The sequence below is a fragment of the Gigantopelta aegis genome, chromosome 7, assembly GCF_016097555.1.
Source record: "Gigantopelta aegis isolate Gae_Host chromosome 7, Gae_host_genome, whole genome shotgun sequence".
NCBI classification, from domain to species: domain Eukaryota; kingdom Metazoa; phylum Mollusca; class Gastropoda; order Neomphalida; family Peltospiridae; genus Gigantopelta; species Gigantopelta aegis.
In genome coordinates, this window is record NC_054705.1 from 42,411,827 (window position 1) to 42,433,688 (window position 21,862).

The 21,862-nt window shown below is 38.1% G+C and overlaps 1 protein-coding gene across 2 annotated transcripts in view; it reads left to right on the plus strand.

Annotated features, from left to right (window-relative positions):
* Nucleotides 1-21,862, plus strand: part of LOC121377318 (tudor domain-containing protein 7-like) — a 74,406-nt gene that overhangs the window by 19,875 nt on the left and 32,669 nt on the right. The window contains exons 1-5 of one of the 2 annotated variants that reach the window (XM_041505259.1): nucleotides 8,261-8,390; nucleotides 12,587-12,695; nucleotides 15,342-15,447; nucleotides 16,631-16,742; nucleotides 19,906-20,418. In XM_041505259.1, the coding sequence (XP_041361193.1) occupies nucleotides 12,608-12,695; nucleotides 15,342-15,447; nucleotides 16,631-16,742; nucleotides 19,906-20,418 (819 nt within the window). In that variant the 5' untranslated portion in view covers nucleotides 8,261-8,390; nucleotides 12,587-12,607. Of the gene's footprint in view, nucleotides 1-8,260; nucleotides 8,391-12,586; nucleotides 12,696-15,341; nucleotides 15,448-16,630; nucleotides 16,743-19,905; nucleotides 20,419-21,862 lie in introns of those variants that run through there. The other variant, XM_041505258.1, reaches the window with a different exon arrangement.

The following is a 21,862-nucleotide window of genomic DNA, read 5'->3' on the forward strand; positions in this document are numbered from 1 at the left end:
CAGTCTAAACCTGCGCTGAATATTAAACAGTTATGTTTGCATGCATTCATGATTCACTGTTCAAACAATGGTGATAACAGGTGTTTCGTGGAAGGAGAGTGGTCCTGTCCCTATAACCTACAGAATGGTTAAGATGAACTCGTGAACCACAGTCCAAACTGATATTAACAGGAGTTTTGTGTTAGGAGAGCACACCCTGTACCTATAACCTATAGGAAGACCATGTTTTGATGTATTCATAAAACACAGTCCAAACATTGATACCAGGTGTTCCTGAAAGAATAACTGTCTAAACGGTGATGATATAAGGTGCTCGCGTAAGATAAGAATATATTTCTCCACAGTACAAACATATAATATAATACAGTGTATATATTGCAAGTATTTATTAATACCAGCAAAGGGGGAAAATATGCTAATAACCTTGAATTCAAATGACACACTGGAAATAACCTACTGAAAACGCAGGTGAATAGTCTTAGACTGGTGAGGTCGAGCAGTGGGGTAGGAAGGTGCCAAAAAGTGTGTGTGTGGGGGGGGGGGGGGGGCACACTTATATTTACACACTTTTACACTATTATAAAGCAAATATAAAACAAAATATCTGAAACGTGGGGTGGGGGCACATGCCCCTCACCCCCACCCCCTCCCGCTTCCTACGCCAGTGTCGAGACATTTGTCCCGGAAAATAATTTGCTTTAGTCTGAAATCGGAGCCGGTTACGAGATACGAACCCAAACATTATAAGCTTTAAGTCTGGCGGCTTAACTGTTACAACATCGAAGCTTGTTCCGTTTTATTTCCATCATAGGGAAGTAGGTCTAATAACCATATAGTCATGACAGTGACGACATAAACAGGTGGTTGGTTTAATGAGGTTATATCTCAGAAACGGGATATTCAGCTAGTTTTGTCAGTTATAACAACCAAATGGTGGTGGTGTGTTGTGTCAACCTCCCTGCTCAAGAATTTTTTTTTTTAAATGTATTTCCACGGGAAATATGACCCGACCTCCCTGAAAAAATGTCACTCACCAGTTTGACCCCCAGGGCTGCCCAATTGTCTGGACACGCGCCTTATCACGCTTGCCATAAAGGACTCGAGAACTCAAAGTGGCAGGGGATCGGGTGGCATAGACATCTACTACAAAACAAAATACCATAAACAGGTACACAGTCCAAACAAGCAGCGCATACAGCCTTTGGCTCAGACTTTCAAAAACATACTTTGGGTGGTCACGTGATCTGTATATATGTTGGCTATATATACCACCAGCAAACTCCCCATATTTTCAGGACCAATTCCAAACACTCGAAAATGAACTGTCAACATTCAGCCAAAAGGGCTCGGTCTTGATAATGGGTGATTTTAACGCTAGAACTGGGGATACACGCCTACCTATAGTAGACTACATAGAACATGATCCCACAAATCACATACCTTTTCCATCTGATTACATTTCCGATAGCATATACCGACAACGACACTCGCAGGACATAACTTACAATAATCACGGCAAAAAGTTAATTGAACTATGTAAAACAAGTGTTGTCAGAATACTCAACGGACGAACACCTGGGGATTATCTAGGAAAACTCACATGCTTCAACTACCAGGGAAACAGCGCAGTTGAGTATGTTCTAACCGATGACAGAACTATGAAACATGTAGTCGGTCTTTACATATCTTACTTAACAGAAGAATCTATCCACTGCTCCTTATCTGTCATACTGAAATGTAACATAACCCATACCAGTAGTGACACTATTCCACTTCATCCAATACATACAAAATATCAACTGTCTGAAAAAAACAAGATGGCATATATAAACAGTCTCCTAGATGATGAAGCACAATACAAAATACAAACTTTTATGAATGACCCCATCAATAACTCCTACACAAATATAGAAACAGCAGTAAACAAGTTCAACAACATACTCATTGGAGCAGCATCTAGATCATGTCCCAAAACTCGCATCTGCAATAACAAAACAAAAAAGCTAAAAATTAAAAAAATGCCAATAGACATCCAAAAACTCAAGAGTAAATTTACCGAAATTGTTAAATCACTATCTAAGGAACCTAATAACACTAGAATTAGGGGAAAATACATCCAATATAAAAAAACAACTAAAGAAAGCAAAGAAAGCACACAAACAATCGGAAAAAAAAAACACACATGTTGTATGACAAACTCCAAAACCTACACAACAGTAACCCACAGGCCTATTGGAAAATAATAAATAACCTAACAGAAAGAACCAGCAAAAGTATCAACCTGCCAGAAAATATGGCAAAGAAAATACACGAACATTTTAGAGATATAAATGCTGAACCTACCCAACACACAACCGTGAATATAGAATCTGATGCTAGATTGCTCGATGAACTTTTGATAACGGAATCCACCCAAACTAATAACAATGTACTAGACCAAAGTATCACGATCAAAGAGATTAAAACAGCCCTACAATCACTGAAAAACAACAAGGCATGTGGCTTAGACCAAGTTACAAACGAAATGTTAAAATATGGAAATGAAATCATCATGTCACCCATAGCAAAATTATTCAACACAGTATTCCAGTATGGGATACTACCGTCCTCTTGGACAGTTGGTTATATCACACCAATACACAAAAAGGGATCTAAACAAGACCCAAACAACTATAGGGGAATTACCATTACAAGCTGTCTAGGGAAAATATTCTCCATATTAAATAAACGATTAACACGTCACATTGAATCAGAAAACCTAATAGTAGACAACCAAGCTGGCTTTAGAGAGAATAGAAGAACTACAAATAACATTTTTTATCATAAAAACGCTGATTAACAAATACATTGAACAGAAAAAAAGCAAGCTTTATCTCGGTTTCATTGATTTCCACAAAGCATTCGACACTGTTTGGAGAACCGGCTTACTCCTTAAATTACTTAGACTGGGTATTGGCGGGAAATTCTTTCAGATCTTAAAAGCTATGTACAGCAAAACCAAACTAGCCGTCAAAATTAACAATCAAATAACTGACATGTTCCCATCTACAGTAGGAGTGAAACAGGGAGATAATTTAAGTCCCACTATGTTTAACATATACTCTTCAAAAAAAGAAACGCAAAAGGGTACAAATGGGTTATAACTCCGATTTTATGTTTCCTACCGGTTCATGCTTTGTGAATATAAGGTCATTGCTTGTCCCAAACACATTCCCACGGTTACATTCGATAAAACGCAGCTACTGTACAATAAAGTTCCAAAATGTGAATATTCGCAAAAACGCAGCCACGTGCAAACCATGTCACCACTGCACGTGCGTTGTCTGCACGTGCAACATGAACACCGACAGTATAAAAGTGCAGGGTGTTCGCTTGCCTGGCCTCTGTATCTGGCCGACAGTTGACAATCCAGGACATGCCACGTCTCAGTGAACCGCAGAGAAACAATGCCATCGGCCGACTAGACGCAGGCGAATCCAGAACGGCCGTTGCCAGGGCATTCCATGTGTCCCCAAGCACCATCTCCAGACTGTGGGACCGTTACCAGCAACATGGATCAACACGTGACCTCCCTAGATCCGGTCGACCACGGGTCACTACCCCCGGGCAGGACCGCTACATCCGGGTACGCAACCTTCGGGAACGATTGACTACTGCCACCTCCACAGCCGCAGCAATACCAGGTTTGCGCAGGATATCCGACCAGACCGTACGGAACCGCCTACGTGAGATAGGAATTCGTGCCAGACGTCCAGTTCGAGGTGTCATCTTAACACCACAACACCGTCGACTCCGACTGCAGTGGTGCCAGATTCATCGACAATGGCCTCAACTGCGATGGAGACAGGTGTGGTTCAGTGACGAGTCCCGATTTCTACTCCGACGTCATGATGGAAGATGTCGCGTGTATAGGCGTCGTGGTGAACGTTATGCGGCAAACTGCGTGCAGGAAGTGGACAGATTCGGCGGGGGTAGTGTCATGGTGTGGGCAGCCATCTCACACACTGGCAGAACTGACCTGGTCCACGTGCAGGGCAACCTGAATGCACAGGGCTACATTGACCAGATCCTCCGGCCAAACATCGTTCCAGTTATGGCCAACGCCAACGCAGTGTTCCAACATGACAACGCCAGGCCTCACACAGCACGTCTCACAACGGCTTTCCTACAGAACAACAACATTAATGTCCTTCCTTGGCCATCGATATCACCGGATTTGAACCCAATTGAGCATCTATGGGACGAGTTGGACCGACGCCTCCGACAGCGACAACCACAGCCCCAGACCCTGCCCGAGCTGGCAGCAGCCTTGCAGGCCGAGTGGGCCACCATCCCCCGGGACGTCATCCGTACTCTGGTTGCTTCAATGGGCAGGCGGTGCCAGGCAGTTGTCAACACACGCGGAGGCCACACCCGGTATTGACTCCAGATGACCTTGACCTTGGTGGTGTGTCCTATCACTTACTCACAATGGACTAGAGTGAATTGTGAACAATCCTGCAACATTTGGTAATTATCGGACTCACCATTCAATAATTAAATCAATTCTCCAAATGTTACGACAATGTGGTTTTGCGTTTCTTCTTTTGAAGAGTATATATTTAGCCGATATGACATTCTCCAGCGACTGCCACTCGCCACACCTACTAAATGAAAGAGTGTCGCATTTATTATGGGCAGATGACCTAGTACTTTATCAGAAACTCAACAAGGTCTACAAAAAGCGTTAGACGCACTCCACACATATAGCCAACAATGGCACTTATCAGTCAACTTAAAAAAGACAAACTCCATGGTTATACAGAAAAGAAAACCAAAACATGTACAGACACACACATATATCTATTTGGGCTGCACCATTAACACCAATGGAAACTTAAGTACAATCAAAACAGATCTTGCAACTAAAGGACTTAAAACCCTATTCAGACTCCAAAAATCCTTTTCTGGATCACCTCCACCTCCCCAGATATATAACAAGCCGATCCTTCTCTATAACTGTGAAATCTGGGGCATTGAACTAAATAATAAGATGAAAATACATGACCCTAATAAACTACTAGACATTTTAGAATCGGAACCATTCGAAAAAGTACATATAAAATTTTGCAAATTCAACTTACAGGTAGGAAGAAACACAACCAATATTACATGTAAAAGTGAACTAGGCAGATACCCACTAATAAATGAAATAAATCAGAAAATTATAAGCTACTGGGCACATCTACAAAATCTACCTCAAGAACACGCACTTTAACTTGATGCAGCTCAATACAGAAAGCTACTCGATAACAATAACAAAAACAGCTTTCACAACTACACAGCAAACATACTTAAGAAAAACTGCATCGACATAACAGCTATTGACACTACACCAAAAAACAAGAAAACTCTCAACAAACTAGTAACTGAAAAACTACAACACAACTACAGGCAATACTTTAAACAAAAATTAAAAGACTCCGAAAAACTGTTATATTATAAACACATAATACGACCATATCAACTTGCCCTATACCTCGAAACATTAAATAATTGTAACCTAAGAATGAATGAATGAATGTTTAACGACACCCCAGCACGAAAAATACATCGGCTATTGGGTGTCAAACTATGGTAATGCAAATAAATAAAGTGATGATCAACATCAATATAAAAATTCAAGGTTTAAACAAAAACAGTGTAAAGAACTGTGCAAAAATACAAATACAAATATCACAGAATTTTACGGACACCGAATTTTACTCTAAACTTCAATTTGTGCTGTATTGGCCATTCTCAAAGAGAATGTTACACCCCTGCACCACGGTGAGGTTACAGCACGCGCAGGGGTGTAACCTAAGAAGACATGTAACTAAACTTAAGACTATGTGCACACCGCCTCGAAATCGAAAGAGGCAGGTATCACAATATTCTCAGAAAAGACCGACTCTGCAAGCTTTGCAAAGAGGCAGTGGAAGATGAGGCACATTTTCTCGTGGACTGCAAACAGCTAGAAACGAACAGAAGAAAATATTGTATTACACTCGCACAAGAATTCCCAATATTCCAAACACTAAATAAATACGAAAAATGTTATTACATCATCAACTGCCCTAAAACACAACTCATTACAGTCGCACAACTCTGCTCAGATTTGGACACAGCACGAACTAGCATTCTAACTAGACCCCCTGCCACTTAATAATATTTATTTATTTTAATTAACCAAATATCGAAGAACAGACAAAAGACAATAGAACCTGTTACACTACATGTACTTTATTAAACAAGAGTTGTAGTTTAGTTTTTTGATGTTAGCGTTTAATATTTTATGTACTTTATTTTTGCTGGTCAACCAGACTATATTTTTATTATACATATATGAACATGGAAATAAAGTTATTGTATTGTATTGTATATAGGCCTATATGTTTTTATTTAACTATTCTTACTTATGTTTTAAAATGTGCCATGTTGTTTGTATTATTCATACAAGAAGAAATAAAGATAGATATAGATAGATAGATAGATATATACTCTTCAAAAGAAGAAACGCAAAACCACATTGTCGTAACATTTGGAGAATTGATTTAATTATTGAATGGTGAGTCCGATAATTACCAAATGTTGCAGGATTGTTCACAATTCACTCTAGTCCATTGTGAGTAAGTGATAGGACACACCACCAAGGTCAAGGTCATCTGGAGTCAATACCGGGTGTGGCCTCCGCGTGTGTTGACAACTGCCTGGCACCGCCTGCCCATTGAAGCAACCAGAGTACGGATGACGTCCCGGGGGATGGTGGCCCACTCGGCCTGCAAGGCTGCTGCCAGCTCGGGCAGGGTCTGGGGCTGTGGTTGTCGCTGTCGGAGGCGTCGGTCCAACTCGTCCCATAGATGCTCAATTGGGTTCAAATCCGGTGATGTCGATGGCCAAGGAAGGACATTAATGTTGTTGTTCTGTAGGAAAGCCGTTGTGAGACGTGCTGTGTGAGGCCTGGCGTTGTCATGTTGGAACACTGCGTTGGCGTTGGCCATAACTGGAACGATGTGTGGCCGGAGGATCTGGTCAATGTAGCCCTGTGCATTCAGGTTGCCCTGCACGTGGACCAGGTCAGTTCTGCCAGTGTGTGAGATGGCTGCCCACACCATGACACTACCCCCGCCGAATCTGTCCACTTCCTGCACGCAGTTTGCCGCATAACGTTCACCACGACGCCTATACACGCGACATCTTCCATCATGACGTCGGAGCAGAAATCGGGACTCGTCACTGAACCACACCTGTCTCCATCGCAGTTGAGGCCATTGTCGATGAATCTGGTACCACTGCAGTCGGAGTCGACGGTGTTGTGGTGTTAAGATGACACCTCGAACTGGACGTCTGGCACGAATTCCTACCTCACGTAGGCGGTTCCGTACGGTCTGGTCGGATATCCTGCGCAAACCTGGTATTGCTGCGGCTGTGGAGGTGGCAGTAGTCAATCGTTCCCGAAGGTGGCGTACCCGGATGTAGCGGTCATGCCCGGGGGTAGTGACCCGTGGTCGACCGGATCTAGGGAGGTCACGTGTTGATCCATGTTGCTGGTAACGGTCCCACAGTCTGGAGATGGTGCTTGGGGACACATGGAATGCCCTGGCAACGGCCGTTCTGGATTCGCCTGCGTCTAGTCGGCCGATGGCATTGTTTCTCTGCGGTTCACTGAGACGTGGCATGTCCTGGATTGTCAACTGTCGGCCAGATACAGAGGCCAGGCAAGCGAACACCCTGCACTTTTATACTGTCGGTGTTCATGTTGCACGTGCAGACAACGCACGTGCAGTGGTGACATGGTTTGCACGTGGCTGCGTTTTTGCGAATATTCACATTTTGGAACTTTATTGTACAGTAGCTGCGTTTTATCGAATGTAACCGTGGGAATGTGTTTGGGACATGCAATGACCTTATATTCACAAAGCATGAACCGGTAGGAAACATAAAATCGGAGTTATAACCCATTTGTACCCTTTTGCGTTTCTTTTTTTGAAGAGTATAGATTGATTGATTTTATTTATTTTATAACAAAGTCTCTTATCATTAGCATAATTTGCTATGTATATTTGCATCATTATTTAGAGGTTTTTTCTTTCTTTTTTTCCTTTTTAATGAATTTTTTTTATAAAAGCAACGTTTCAAAAACTATTTATAGAAAACAAGGCACATGGGCTTCTGGTTATCTCCCTTGACAAATAAGAACTCTTATTTTTATTTTCGTTCTTTCATAAGTTTTCGAGAATTTCGAAACCGAAAGAACCCGTGAAAACAAAACTAGTTACTGATTTAGACGATCGTTGGTGTTTATCATCAATGTTTATCAACTGGAAGTTGAGCCACAAGTGGCATACTACTATTTCCAATTATTACTGAAGGTAACGAAAAGTGATGGCATAAATAACTTATTGTTAAAAGGTAAAATTACGTGCGGAAAAAAATGAATTTTTTTTCTATTTTCAATTTTGGATCAGCATCATGTCTTATGATTCCGTGCTGTGATGCGCTGAGAAGGTTTTGGATCCTGTTGAATTCACACGGGCAACCTTGATGTCATTTCAGCAATTATATTTATGTAATAATATTAATATATTTTATAAAATGCAACCCGTCATATGATGATATGTCATAAGCCTCGACGACGTCACTAACTAACAGGGTTCTAAATCTCACATAGGGGAGTAGGCTAGGTGGCACCATTACTATTATTTTATGCCTGTTGATTCTGTTATAAACTTTTCTCTATGCATACTTGGTTTGAGTAATTTATTAATTTTGGGGTGACCGTGATGGGTATTTTGTCCCTCCCCAGTATAAATTTGTAAACAGTAATGAGTCCTGTAAACAGTCCTAATCCATTTTATTAATCAATGTTATTGCATGAATTTTATGTTAATGATGTGATAATAGATATTGCAAAAATTATAATTATTTTAAATTTAATAGTCATTACAACTGCGTCTGAGATACACTGATTTAAAAAAAAAGGAGAAAAAACTAATCGATAACCATGCTGACATTAATCTCACATTATTGACATTCAATCCGATATTACATTTTTGTATTTTATAAAGAAAGTATGATGCTAATAGTGACAGAAATTTGGTCTACAAGGTACCAAATGTTCCCTTATTTGTTTTTGTTTGTGGTAAATGGTAAAATTAAAGCAATTTAAAGCTGTCGTTTTGTTACTTCCTGCTTCAGTAAACATACAATCTGGTTCTAGTAGTATCAAGTTTAACAATTGTGTAATTCTCTGGTGAGGAGATCAGTAACCGTGATGACATTAATTTCACATTACTGACATTCAATCACACATTACTGACATTCAATCCCATAATATTACATTTTTGTATTTTATAAAGACATGCTAATAGGGACGGAAATTCAGTCTTCAATACCAAATGTTCCCTTATTTGTTTTTGTCAGTTTTGTTTGTGTGTTAAAGAGCATAATTAATCAAATTTAAAGCTGAAGTTTTGTTACTTCCTGCATCAGTAACCACACAATCTGGTTCTAGTAGTATTAAGTTATACCCTACATTTGGAGCTGTTTAATAATTGTGTAATGCTCTGGTGAGGAGGAAGTATCACTGGATATATTACAAAAACATTATAGGGGATAGAGGGCAGGGGTGGTGCAGCTGGTATGGCCATGACCATACCACTTTTCAAAGAGGTACGGCATGGCCATATCATTTTTTGTTTGTTTGTTGGTTATATTTGTTGTATATGTGAAAATTGCCTTAACAGGTGAGTTTGAAAGGAGAGTCTGGCAACCTCGAGCCATACCACTATTTTTTACATTGTACCCACCTTGGAGGGGGTTATATAACATTTTCAAAAGAATCAATGACTCATTACTTGAATTAAACACAAGTGACAGAGAATGGAGGGGATGTTAGTAAACATGTAATTTTGGAGGAGTTGGGGTGGTCTTAGCATTATAGGTGTTGGGAAGTTGGAGGAGTAAAAACGTGATTTAATTGTTGACAAAGAAAGACATGGGAAAACTCTGACAAAAATACAGATACATTTTGCTTTGATGCAGTGTACATACTAATTTCTCTCACCCTCAGCTATATAGGACAGAGATATCCCATAAAAGAAAGCTATGTAAGAACTTTCTATCCTACATGGCATATCACACACACTCCTTTAACATGACGCTGTTGGTAATATATGACGTCATATTAATGTGAGATCATTAGACTCAATTTTAAATCAATATTCTGTTACTAAAACCTTCATTATAAAAGCTATCTTGTTAATTTTTACTGTTAAATTTTATTTAACACATGAAACAAACATGATAAATACGATAGTGTAGTTTATTTATAATAAAATGGTCAAATAAAAAAGTTACTTGTTCAGCCATCTTTGTCTATTTGTGTAAAATAATGGTTTATTTACCGAATGAATGAGAGAAAAAGACTCCATCATATGTGGTCATGTGGGATAGAAAAAGTACACCCTCGGTGGTGAAAATTTCGACCATGGGACAAGCCTCGTCCCAAATTGAAATTTCCACCACCTCGGTGTACTTTTTTCTATCCCACATATGATGGAGTCTTATAGTATATATTCTTGTTGTCAGTTTTTAATACCTAAATAGACCAGACTTACTTCCAGTAGACCATGAAGCAGCGACAGCGGGTTTCTTCTCTCATCTGTGTGGTCCTTAACCATATGTCTGACTCCTTATAACCTTAAATAAAATGTGTTGAGTGCGTCGTTAAATAAAACATTTCTTTCTTTCTTCCTTTCTTTCTTTCTTTCTTTCCACCACCAATAGTCTGAGCATCACTATATAATAAAATTTACATTTGATTACAGAATTGTTACTAATGGCAAATGGGTGTCAAGGAATAATACATTGATCAGATAAAAACTAAATTATTGTGATTATTTCAAATCACCACTTAAACTTATAGACTTAAACTTAAAAAATTTATGAAGCCTGTTTTTCTTAAATGCAGGTGTTTAAGCATTGTAAATGTGTGTAGTTACATGTGTGTAACAAATAAATAGGTGTTTAAGCATTGTAAATGTGTGTAGTTACATGTGTGTAACAAATAAACAGGTGTTTAAGCATTGTAAATGTACTTAGTTACATGTGTGTAACAGATAAACAGGTGTTTAAGCATTGTAAATGTACGTAGTTACATGTGTGTAACAGATAAACAGGTGTTTAAGCATTGTGAATGTACGTAGTTACATGTGTGTAACAAATAAACAGGTGTTTAAGCATTATAAATGTACGTAGTTACATGTGTGTAACATATAAACAGGTGTTTAAGCATTACAATGTATGTAGTTACACCCGTGTAAGACATAAACAGACTGTAAATTCGGCCCGTAATATTTAGTTATTATACAACAGCGTGTGCATACTTAATTTGTAGTTATTTAAATCCAATAATGTTGAATTGGAAAAAAATATTAAATACGGTCACCTGCTGTTAATTTTAATTTTTTGTGAAATGATTGATGAATAATAAGTCAGAAATTGTATAAACTAGTGTACATGTCAATAATGAAAAAAAATATGAAAAAAATGAAAAAACATATTGGCTGAAACTAGAAGTAGACCAGTGGGCACACCAACAGGGATTGGTCCTGGATTGATTGTGCATCAGGAGATTGCTCTGCCACTGACAAGACCTTAAGAAGGAAGAAAATGTTTTATTTAACGACGTACTCAGGGCTTCTAGAATTTTTATAAAATACACTAGCCATGGGATCAGTGATTTTAAAAATGTACTAGTAACGATTAACAACTCACTAGCCCTACTTTACTTTATACAATTTGACTAAATAATAGTAATAATCGGATATAATACCTAAAGAGGGACATAGAGCTAAAAAACCCACTAACATTGGGTGGGGGCAGGATATTCATATTTACAAAATAGACTTAACTGCAACATTTTACAACAAAATAATTCACTAGCCGTTGGGCATGGCAATAGTAGTTATTTACTAGCCCAACATTGAATATCACTAGCCATGGGAGTGGGGCTACCATAATCTAGAAGCCCTGGCACTCAACACATTTTATTTACGGTTATATGGCATTAGACAGATGGTTAAGGACCACACATATATTAAGAGAGGAAATCCGCTGTCGCCACTTCATGGACCTCTCTTTTCAATTAGCAGCAAGTGATCTTTTATATGCACCATCCCACAGACAGGATAGCACATACCACGGCCTTTGTTAAACCATTTGTGGAGCACTGGTTGGAGCGAGAAATAGAACAGGACAAAGCCCAGTGATAAAGTGCTCGCCTGATGCGTGGTCGCGCTAGGATCGATCCCTGTTGTTGGCCCATTGGACCATTTTTCGTTCCAGCCAGTATATCAGCGGCTGTAGTATGTGCTTAGCTATCCTGTCTGTGTTGGTGCATATAAAAGATCAATTGCTTCTAATGAAAAAAATGTAGCTGGTTTTCTCTGAAAGATTACATGTAAAACAATTACCAAATTTTGACATTCATCAGCTGATGTTTAATAAATCTATGTGTTCTAGTTATGTCGTTAGTTAAAAGGAACAAACTTTTTTCATGGTACAGGTCTAGAGATAAAGAAGAAAAATGGAAGATGAACTGCAGCAGGTCAAGGCCATGTTGAGGTCGGTGCTTCTCAGCAGCAAGGAGGGAGTTATAGAAGAACGCTTTCTTGGTGAGTAACACATAGTCTAGTAGCATACAAAAAGTATGTGCCAAAGGATATTCAGGGTAAATGTACAAACCGAGTGACCCTGAAAAACTAGGTACATATACTTGTATATCCATAATCTTAATACTTAATTTTTTTAATTAAAGTAAAATATATGGAGAACAACCCTCCTCCCAACTAACACCCACCAACCCTCTTCAACTAACGTTGTAATATGAGAGATCTTTATTTTTTCATTTATTTATCAGCCCTCTGAATTGAGATCATTTTGTGATGGCAGTGTAGTACAGATAACGAAGTAACTACAGACTGATGATTGAAATGTGGCACAACTGATTGCTGTTGTAAAATTTCGAGGTCTATTTTATTTTTGTTTAGCGACACCACTGGAGCACATTGAATAATTAATCATCGGCTATTGGATGTCAAACATTTGGTAATTCTGACTCGTAGTCATCAGAGGAAACCCGCTACATTTTTCCATTAGTAGCAAGGGATTTTTTATATGCACCATTTCACATACAGGATAGCACATACCGCAGCCTTTGATATACCAGTCGTGGTGCGCTGGCTGGAGTGAGAAATTGCCCCATAGGCCCACTGAGGGAGATCGATCCCAAACCGACCGTGCATCAAGCGAGCACTCTACCACTGGGCTACGTCTCGCCCCTTCGAGGTCTGATTTATAACTTGGAGTAAAAGGTTGATAAGTTGGTAGAGCGCTCGCCTACATTGCTTGGTTCATAGGATCGAACCACCTCAGTGGACCCATTCTCTGATTGCTTTTTTTTTTTAATGTTCAAACCAGTACCCCATGACTGGTATGTCAAAGGCCGTGGTATGTGCTGTTCTGTCAGTTTGAAAGTGCATATGAAAGATCCCTTGCTGCTGATGAAAACATTTAGCTGCTTTCCTGTCAGAAGTTTATGTGTCAGAAATATCAACTGTTTGATATCAGTAGCTGATGATTAATAAATTAAAGTGCTCTAGTGGTGTTGTTGAACAAAAGAAGCTTTATAAACGCTTTTTGTGGTTTGTCAAACTGGCCTTTGTGTAGCAATTTTTTTTTTAGGATGAGTTATTGATTGGTCAGTCTCTTTATTTAATATTTAATAGAAATGTATATCTGTGTATAAATACTATACCTGGAACATGTACATTATATGAAGCAGAAGGCAGGTGTGAGTTGCACAGTGTAATTTAAATAACTAAATAGTATAGTGAAACCTGTCTAAATCGGACCCTGAATATACCAAACTCCTGTCTAAACCGGACCTTGAATATACCAAAATCCTGTCTAAAACGGACCCTGAATATACCAAACTCCTGTCTAAAATGGACCCTGAATATACCAAACTCCTGTCTAAACCGGACCGTGAACATACCAAACTCCTGTCGAAACTGGACCTTGAACATACCAAAATTCTGTCAAAACCGGACCCTGAATATACAAAAATCCTGTCAAAACCAGACCCTGAACATACAAAAATCCTGTCTAAACCGGACCCTGAAAATATCAAACTTCTGTCTAAACCGAACCCTGAATATACCAAACTCCTGTCTAAACCAGACCCTGAACATACCAAAATCCTGTCAAAACCAGCCAAATTCATGATCCTGAAAATTCTCTTATTTAAACCATGTATTTAACCTGTCCATTTTGGAAACCAGACTGATTTTTGGTTCAGAAATTTAAAATCCTTAATTAATTAACCTGAACAAACCGGTGTAGTGTAAACAAATGAAGAGTCAACTTAACGAAAACATGACTACTAGAAAACAATGCTGACCGAAATATTGTTTTCTAGTGCACCATTCAGTGTTACGTCACAGGTCACCAATTTCCTCGGTCTTGGTGCAGCTTAGCAGACATCAGAGTTATTAATGCTCGATTGTTTTCAGTTCTACTGTCTGGTGCATTGCAAATTCTTTTCATCTTCAAACAAATCTCAGATACTTACACAGTTTCCACCTATGATTTTTGGTCAGTGTGCTTTGATAATGAAATGCTGACACACTAAAATACAAGAAACAACTAAATTTAGAGTAAAATACTCACACTTGACTTAATTTGTATTTTATACACTAAATACAAACAGAAATGATATCATTTTGGTGATACAAGTGAGAAATATGCATACATGATTTTACTAACAAAAAACGAAAATGTCTCGGCCACCATAAGCTAAACATAGGCGTGTGGAATTATCTGTCATTTGGAAACCTTAATTGTGGTAAAAACTAAATGACATTGAAATGTTTAATTATGTTTTAATGTTGGTTCATAAACAAGAAAGATACGTAACAAAATTGGGATATAACGACATTATTATTAGTCCAACAGTCAAATTCATTTGGTAATTCTATGACTTATTTGTTTACAGTTACAAATTCGATGCCGATGTCAAGGGAAATAACTGTGCAACCCTCTAAACACTGGATCCTGTCTAAACCGGATAAATATTAGGTCCCCAACATGATCCGGTTCAGACAGGTTTCACTGTGTATTAAATGGCGAAAATGTAAGCTGATGATCAATAAAACAATTATTTTATATACCCAGAATTATTTAGATATCCAGATACTGGGTAGTTAAAATATTAAATACTTTCCATGACAACTTGTGAAATTGATTTCTTTTTTTTGTAGCGGATTACCGGTCCGTGACAGGAGAGTTGCTTCCCTTTAAGAAATTTGGCTACACCTCGCAGAGTAGTTTCATAGAGAGTCTTCCTGATGTTGTGCACATCAGAAGGTGGGCAACAAATTTTAAATTGTTTCATTCGAACATACTTCAATGTTTGAATTTAATTATTTTGAAAAAGGTGGTCTGATAAAACAAATTACAATATATATGTATACACAACAGAAGAAAGAGAGAGAGAAATGTTTTATTTAATGACGCACACAACACATTTTATTTACAGTTATATGGCGTCAGACATATGGTTAAGGACCACACAGATATTGAGAGAGGAAACCCGCTATCGCCACTTCATGGGCTACTCTCTTTGATTATTAGCAAGGGATCTTTTATATGCACCATCCCACAGATAGGATAGTATATACCACGGCCTTTGATATACCAGTCGTGGTGCACTGGCTGGAACGAGAAATAGCCCAATGGGCCTACCGACGGGCATCGATCCCATACTGACCACGCATCGAGCAAGCGCCTTACCACTGGGCTACGTCTCGCCACCCTAGTTTTTAAACACTAAGGCATATTTTTCACCTAGACTCTAGTTTCAGCCTGTAAAAATGGACACTAAGTTTGGTTAATTTACAAACCTGTAACAAATTTGGATACAACAGAGTGAAACAAGAGTCTGATGTTGAAATACCCTTAAGAATGGAATAAAACACGACTTCATAATCATTATTCTCAGACACATGTGCATTTTTAAAAATTTGAAAAATGCATTTTGTGGTATTAGAAACACCAAGATGACCAGAAACACTTCGGATGTATGGAAATGGATAATCTAAACAATAAAATATAACTAATGTTTGATTTCAGTGATCATAAATGACTCTAATAGTGAAAAATATGCCTTAGTGTTTAAAAACTAGGGTCAGTCACTTTAATTGAATCATGGAAAAAAAGAAAGTTAAAATATCCGTGTTTGTTTTGTTGTTCAGTATTAGTTTTTAGGATCAATCCCCGTCGGTGGGCTATTGGGTTATTTCTCGTTCCAGCCAGTTCACCACAACTGGTATATCAAAGGCTGTGGTATGTGCTATTCTGTCTATGGTGTATATAAAAAAAATCCCTTGCTACTAATAGAAAACTAGCGGGTTTCCTCTAAGACTATATAAGTCAGAATTATTAAATGTTTGACATCCAATAGCCGATGATTAAACAGTCAATGTGCTCTAGTGGTGTCATTAAACAAAACAAACTTTACTGTATAGGTTTCTGGTTGTGTGTTTTCCAGGAACAAGTTTGGGGAGACGGTTTACCATGCAGTTGCGGATGAGACGACCGCTCACATACAGAGGCTGGTGTCCAAACAGAAGAGTAAGAAGACGAAGGGACCTCTTCGAAGAGTGAGTTGTTATAGAGAATAATACATTAGTGGCCGTTAGATACCATTTATCTCACAACAAGTTGTTTTTAACCTTTAGACTACTGGATTAATTTTTAACAAAAACCACGTTGAGTGGGTACAAGTTTATAATTTTTACTCACATATATTCACTTAAATGTTTTATAAATACATGAAATAAAGTTCATATATGAATCGGTAAGTATTATTTTCGTGTCTTTTTTGTAATTTTTATTATTTTTAGATCGGCTAATGGTGATTAAAAATAGGCAAAAAATCGAAAAAGTTGCGTTTACTTACGGGCATTTGTGGCCAGCTGTCCAGTATTTATGTCCATTATTCCCGATAACAGTGGTTTTCTGACCAGAATTTTTTTTTAAACCCAAACTATGATTCATATTGCAATATTTGGTAATTTTCGTTGTTGGTAAAATGATCAAATTTATTATCAAATTAGCTGTCACAATCAGCTATCGATCCCTGAAAATGACCGCGACGTGCCGCCATTGTTGTCAAGCGAAAATACTTGCCGAAAACCACTTTTTGAACTAAAAATTTAAAGGTATTTTCAATTGAAAAAATAAAAACAAAAGCCACCATTTTGAAAAAAAATCTTTTTTGTTTTATTATATTTCCGTTTCTGGTGAATGTCGTGTGCAAAACGGCAAAAAATATGAATTGGGGAATGCACTGTATACAGTGTACAGTATGTCGACTGACGTGACGTCGGGCGAGATATCTCGCCTGCAGTATTCAGAAGGTTAAAATGTATCTAACGAGCGAAAGCAAGTTTGATACGTTTTTAAATAACGAGTTGTGAGATAAATGGTATCTAACGGACATGAATGTATTATTCTATTTCTTACATATCCTCAAAAACCAGGTTTTAAGCAAATTTTAACATCTTTTTTTACTAAAAGTTATTTACAGCCGTTGCATTTGTAGCTGATTTACTCATCACAGACACATGAATATCAGGTTAACTATACGTCACAGTCTAATTGATTTCCATCGTGTAGTTTTTCATTGGTTGTATGGCATTGGTGACCTGGTCATCACCTAGGAGCAGCCAGTCGTATGTCTTGAAATTGTTAACACATGTACACCATCTTGAAATAACTAGAGCTTGTCTCAATACCCATTCTCGGTAACATAAGAGAATAAGTACAGTTAAACCAACATGTTACTTTCCATTTAGATCCTTTTTCATTCTGAAAGTAGTGGCTTGTTCAGGTGGCCAAGCGATCACGAGCAAGTTGACTGGTACCATCATCTATCACATCATATTCATCTAGTGTTAGGCACAAAAACCAGTCTAGTGAACAACCATAACCAGAACAGGCTACCCTCACAGGGTTGAAAATTAGCAGTAGTCCGTGGCGACCCTTATTGGCTAAGGGCGACTAAGAAGTTTGCAAAGGTAGTCTGTTGGGCGACCGTTGATTTTAGGGTCTGGCGAGTATGGTACTGGTTAAAAAAGAAACGCTATTCATTGTTGTGGTAAAAAGGAATCATATTTAATTAGCTTACATTATTTTTGGACAAAATCAAAATCTATCGTGTAGTTTTAACTTAATTAACATGAATGCATGCGCGCATATAAAATAGCAATAACATTTTCCATCACTACAGGGCTTCGTCCGAAAGTCAGTGAATTGATTGTAGTTGTCAGTATTGTTTTAAGTTTAAGTTTAAGCGGTTTGCCTGAAATAAGAACAGATCGGATCTAAAGTAACACCAAAAGTTACATGATGACACAACTATCCAAATATTACTGTAATAAACAATAAATACATTTTTATGCTTTGTAATATGATAACTAAGTACAGCGTATATTTTGGTTAAAAAAAAAAAACCCACACGTTTATTTTTGTCACAGATTTATTTTTATTTTCAAATTTATTTTATTAGTAGTCTACTACTGTAGCATTTACAATAACCTTGCATCGCCAAAAGAGAACTGTCACCCAGACTAATTTATATAATAATTTACTGCCTTATTTTATTGTTTTCTTCAAAGACAGTGCAAGTCCACCTGCATACCTTGGCTGTTCTAGCATTTTGTCTTCACCACTGTATTAAAAATGAGATTTAATATATAATTTGTAAAGAAACATTTTTATTTATACTGGATTTTTTTTTTTTTTAAATGTTATTTGAGTTGTTATGGGTTTAAGACTTAAGAACATGTTTTTATATGAATTTAAACTTTATTCATAATGAAGTTACATGCCAATTCATCGGTTTCCTTTTGAAGCAAACAGATTATATACGATGAGCACATGGTTATTATTCAACAAAGGACATTCTAGTTTTGATTTTGGCTGTGTGGTTAAATTTGAATGAGAAAGGCCAGTAAGAATTTTCTTCAGCTGGCCCTGCTGGCGACCATTGTTTTCATGTTAATTTTCAACCCTGCCCTCAGATGTTTTCACTAGTCTGGGGCGACCGTAAAATGCACACCACATGGCCAGTTGCATAAATGGAATGAATTTTTTATTTCAATTGGACTATGACAGCATAGATGGATATTAAAAAAAAAAACCCACCCAAAAAGACCACAAACACCCAAGTATTTTAATATAGCGGCAGACATTTTACCAAATCGGATGTAAAACAAAATTCGACTTTCAGGGTAATGGAGGATTTTGTAGGTGCTTAAATTTTTACATGACTGATTTCAATATAATTTGAAGAAAGAAACTAAAGTTTTCGCCACATAATTATGCCATACAATGTTGTAAAAGGACCAAGAAAGTACGGTACTAAAGTTTTAATAAAAATTATACCCACCAGTTTTGTTTATTATTGGAATAAAAACTTGAAAATGGAGCTTAGGTTAAAAAAACAAAAATGATAATAAAAAGAAATTGGGGGGGTGGGGCCAGGCCTCTGAAAAGGTAAAATTTGCAAAGGCCATTTCAGGGAACCCATTTAATTTTTCAGTAACCTGTCTTGAAGATGTTAAGGATGTCCATGATGTCCTAAATGTATTGTGTGAACAAAAACTAGATTATGCCAAAACTAGACGTACGTGGTTGATGGATGAATGAAGTTATTATTCTCGCAAATTTTCAGTGGCTTGTGGTGATGGTGATTCTAACTTTGATCAGGTCTTTAGTTTCATTTATTTGTCTTTATTACAACAATCTCTTTTGCATTAGTTGACGTCGGTTCGACACCCGACAAAGCCGTTCAGAGGAAGAGGTGGCTACATGCACTCTCGGGGACGCCACCCAGTATCTTCGTGGTCAGCACCCTCTGTACGCGGCGGATTCGAACACAAGAGAGGGAGAGGGTTGGCTGCAAGAGGAGGCTATCCTGTACGGGGGAGAACTCCACTTTTAAACACACCAAGGGACAGACCTCCACTTCTGAGCACTCCAATGGAGAGAACCCCATTTTCGGACACTACACAGTCCCAGCATTCTAATGCTGGTGCGGAGATCTGGGTGACGGAAGACATTGAAAATGTCGACAATGATTGCGGAAAGGATGAATCAGATAACTGGGACGAGCAGCGGTCGACGCTTAAGGATATGAAAATTACATTTAATGTGAACAATTCATCGTCGACCATTCGCCACGACAGTGCGAGTGCAAGTCGGAAAGTGACTGACTCAAATAGAATGATTTTTAAGGCACTTGATGCAACATTTCTGCAACAGCAAGCATTGGTTTGTATTCACCCTTTTTTGTTTTTCACAATGCCTCGAAATAATGAGATGAAATTTTGTGTGTTGCTTATTCGTGTAGAGTTAAAGATCGGGTTTGACTTTCATGGGAGTTAGCCCATTTTTAACAGAGTTATGGCCCTTGAACTCAGGAGATCTTACAACTTTCCTGTATTTTGTATTGTAGATTTGCTTTTTAGCAGTGCGTCAAGGTGTTGTGCTAAAATTTTGTGTTTGGCTTCTTCATGTAGTGTGACAGTATCTTCGGAATTTGCCAATTTTGAACAGAGTTATGGCTCTTGAATTTTGGAACTATTACAACTGTCGAGATTGCATGTGGTTTTCTGGACTTTTTTTTATATACGCAGTGAAATTTTTGAGTTGAAATTTTGTGTATAGGTTGATCAGTTTGAGTTTCATGGAGATTTCCTTTTTTTGTTTACAGAGTTATTTCCCTTGATCCTGGAGATAATTCGTTCGTCACAGTTTGCCAGATCTTTCTTTGCAATGCTTCAAGATATTTAGCAGAAATTTTGCATGTAGCTTTATCAAGTAGAGTTTGAGCTTCATGGGGTTTTGGAAATTTTTAACAAAGTTATGGTCCCTGAACGTTTAACCGCACGACTGGTTCAGGGGTCTCGCTACATGTCATAAGCAATGGCAGGCCCACCATCTCTTAAGACTAATTTCCAATACGCCCGCCATCCATTGGCAGCTATAGTAATATCCGCCATTCGTTTATTTAGGTTGCCATCCAAAAACAAAAGTCATGCCATTGTCTTGAACTACCAGAGTAATCAGGTTCATCACCATTGACAAGACATTTTCGAAGTACTTGTACCTTGCATATCATAAGTATCATCTCTTCCTATAAGTGGAACTAGCTCTACCGATTCCCTCCATCCCTTTCCTGAATACTGGAGAGACCACTGTGGTTGTGCACGATATAGCCACAGTGATGTAATCAGTGTAATACCATCTATCACCGTTTCCTTCTTAGAAATGTTGTATTCATGTCCCCATGAACATTTGTTGGGCCCGGTGTATTTATATAACTTGGGGCAAGATTTAGCTCACTCAGTTAAGTGCTCACTTAAGGTGCTTGCATCGCTGGATCGAACCACCTCAGTGGATCCATTTAACTAATTGGGTGATTTCTCGTTCAACAAGTGCGCCATGATTGGTCAAAGCCAACGGTATGTGCTTTCCTGTCTGTGGGAAAGTGTATATAAAAATCTCTTGCTGCATTGGGAAAAATGTATCGGATTTCCTCTGATGACTACAAGTCAGAATTACGAAATGTTTGACATCCAATTACCGATGATTAATTAATCAATGTGCTCTAGTGATGTTGTTAAACAAAACAAACTGTAACTTTATATAACTGGCTCTAGTGATGTAATGGTTAAACGATTGAACTTAACACTCATATTTTCAGTTTTTTTCT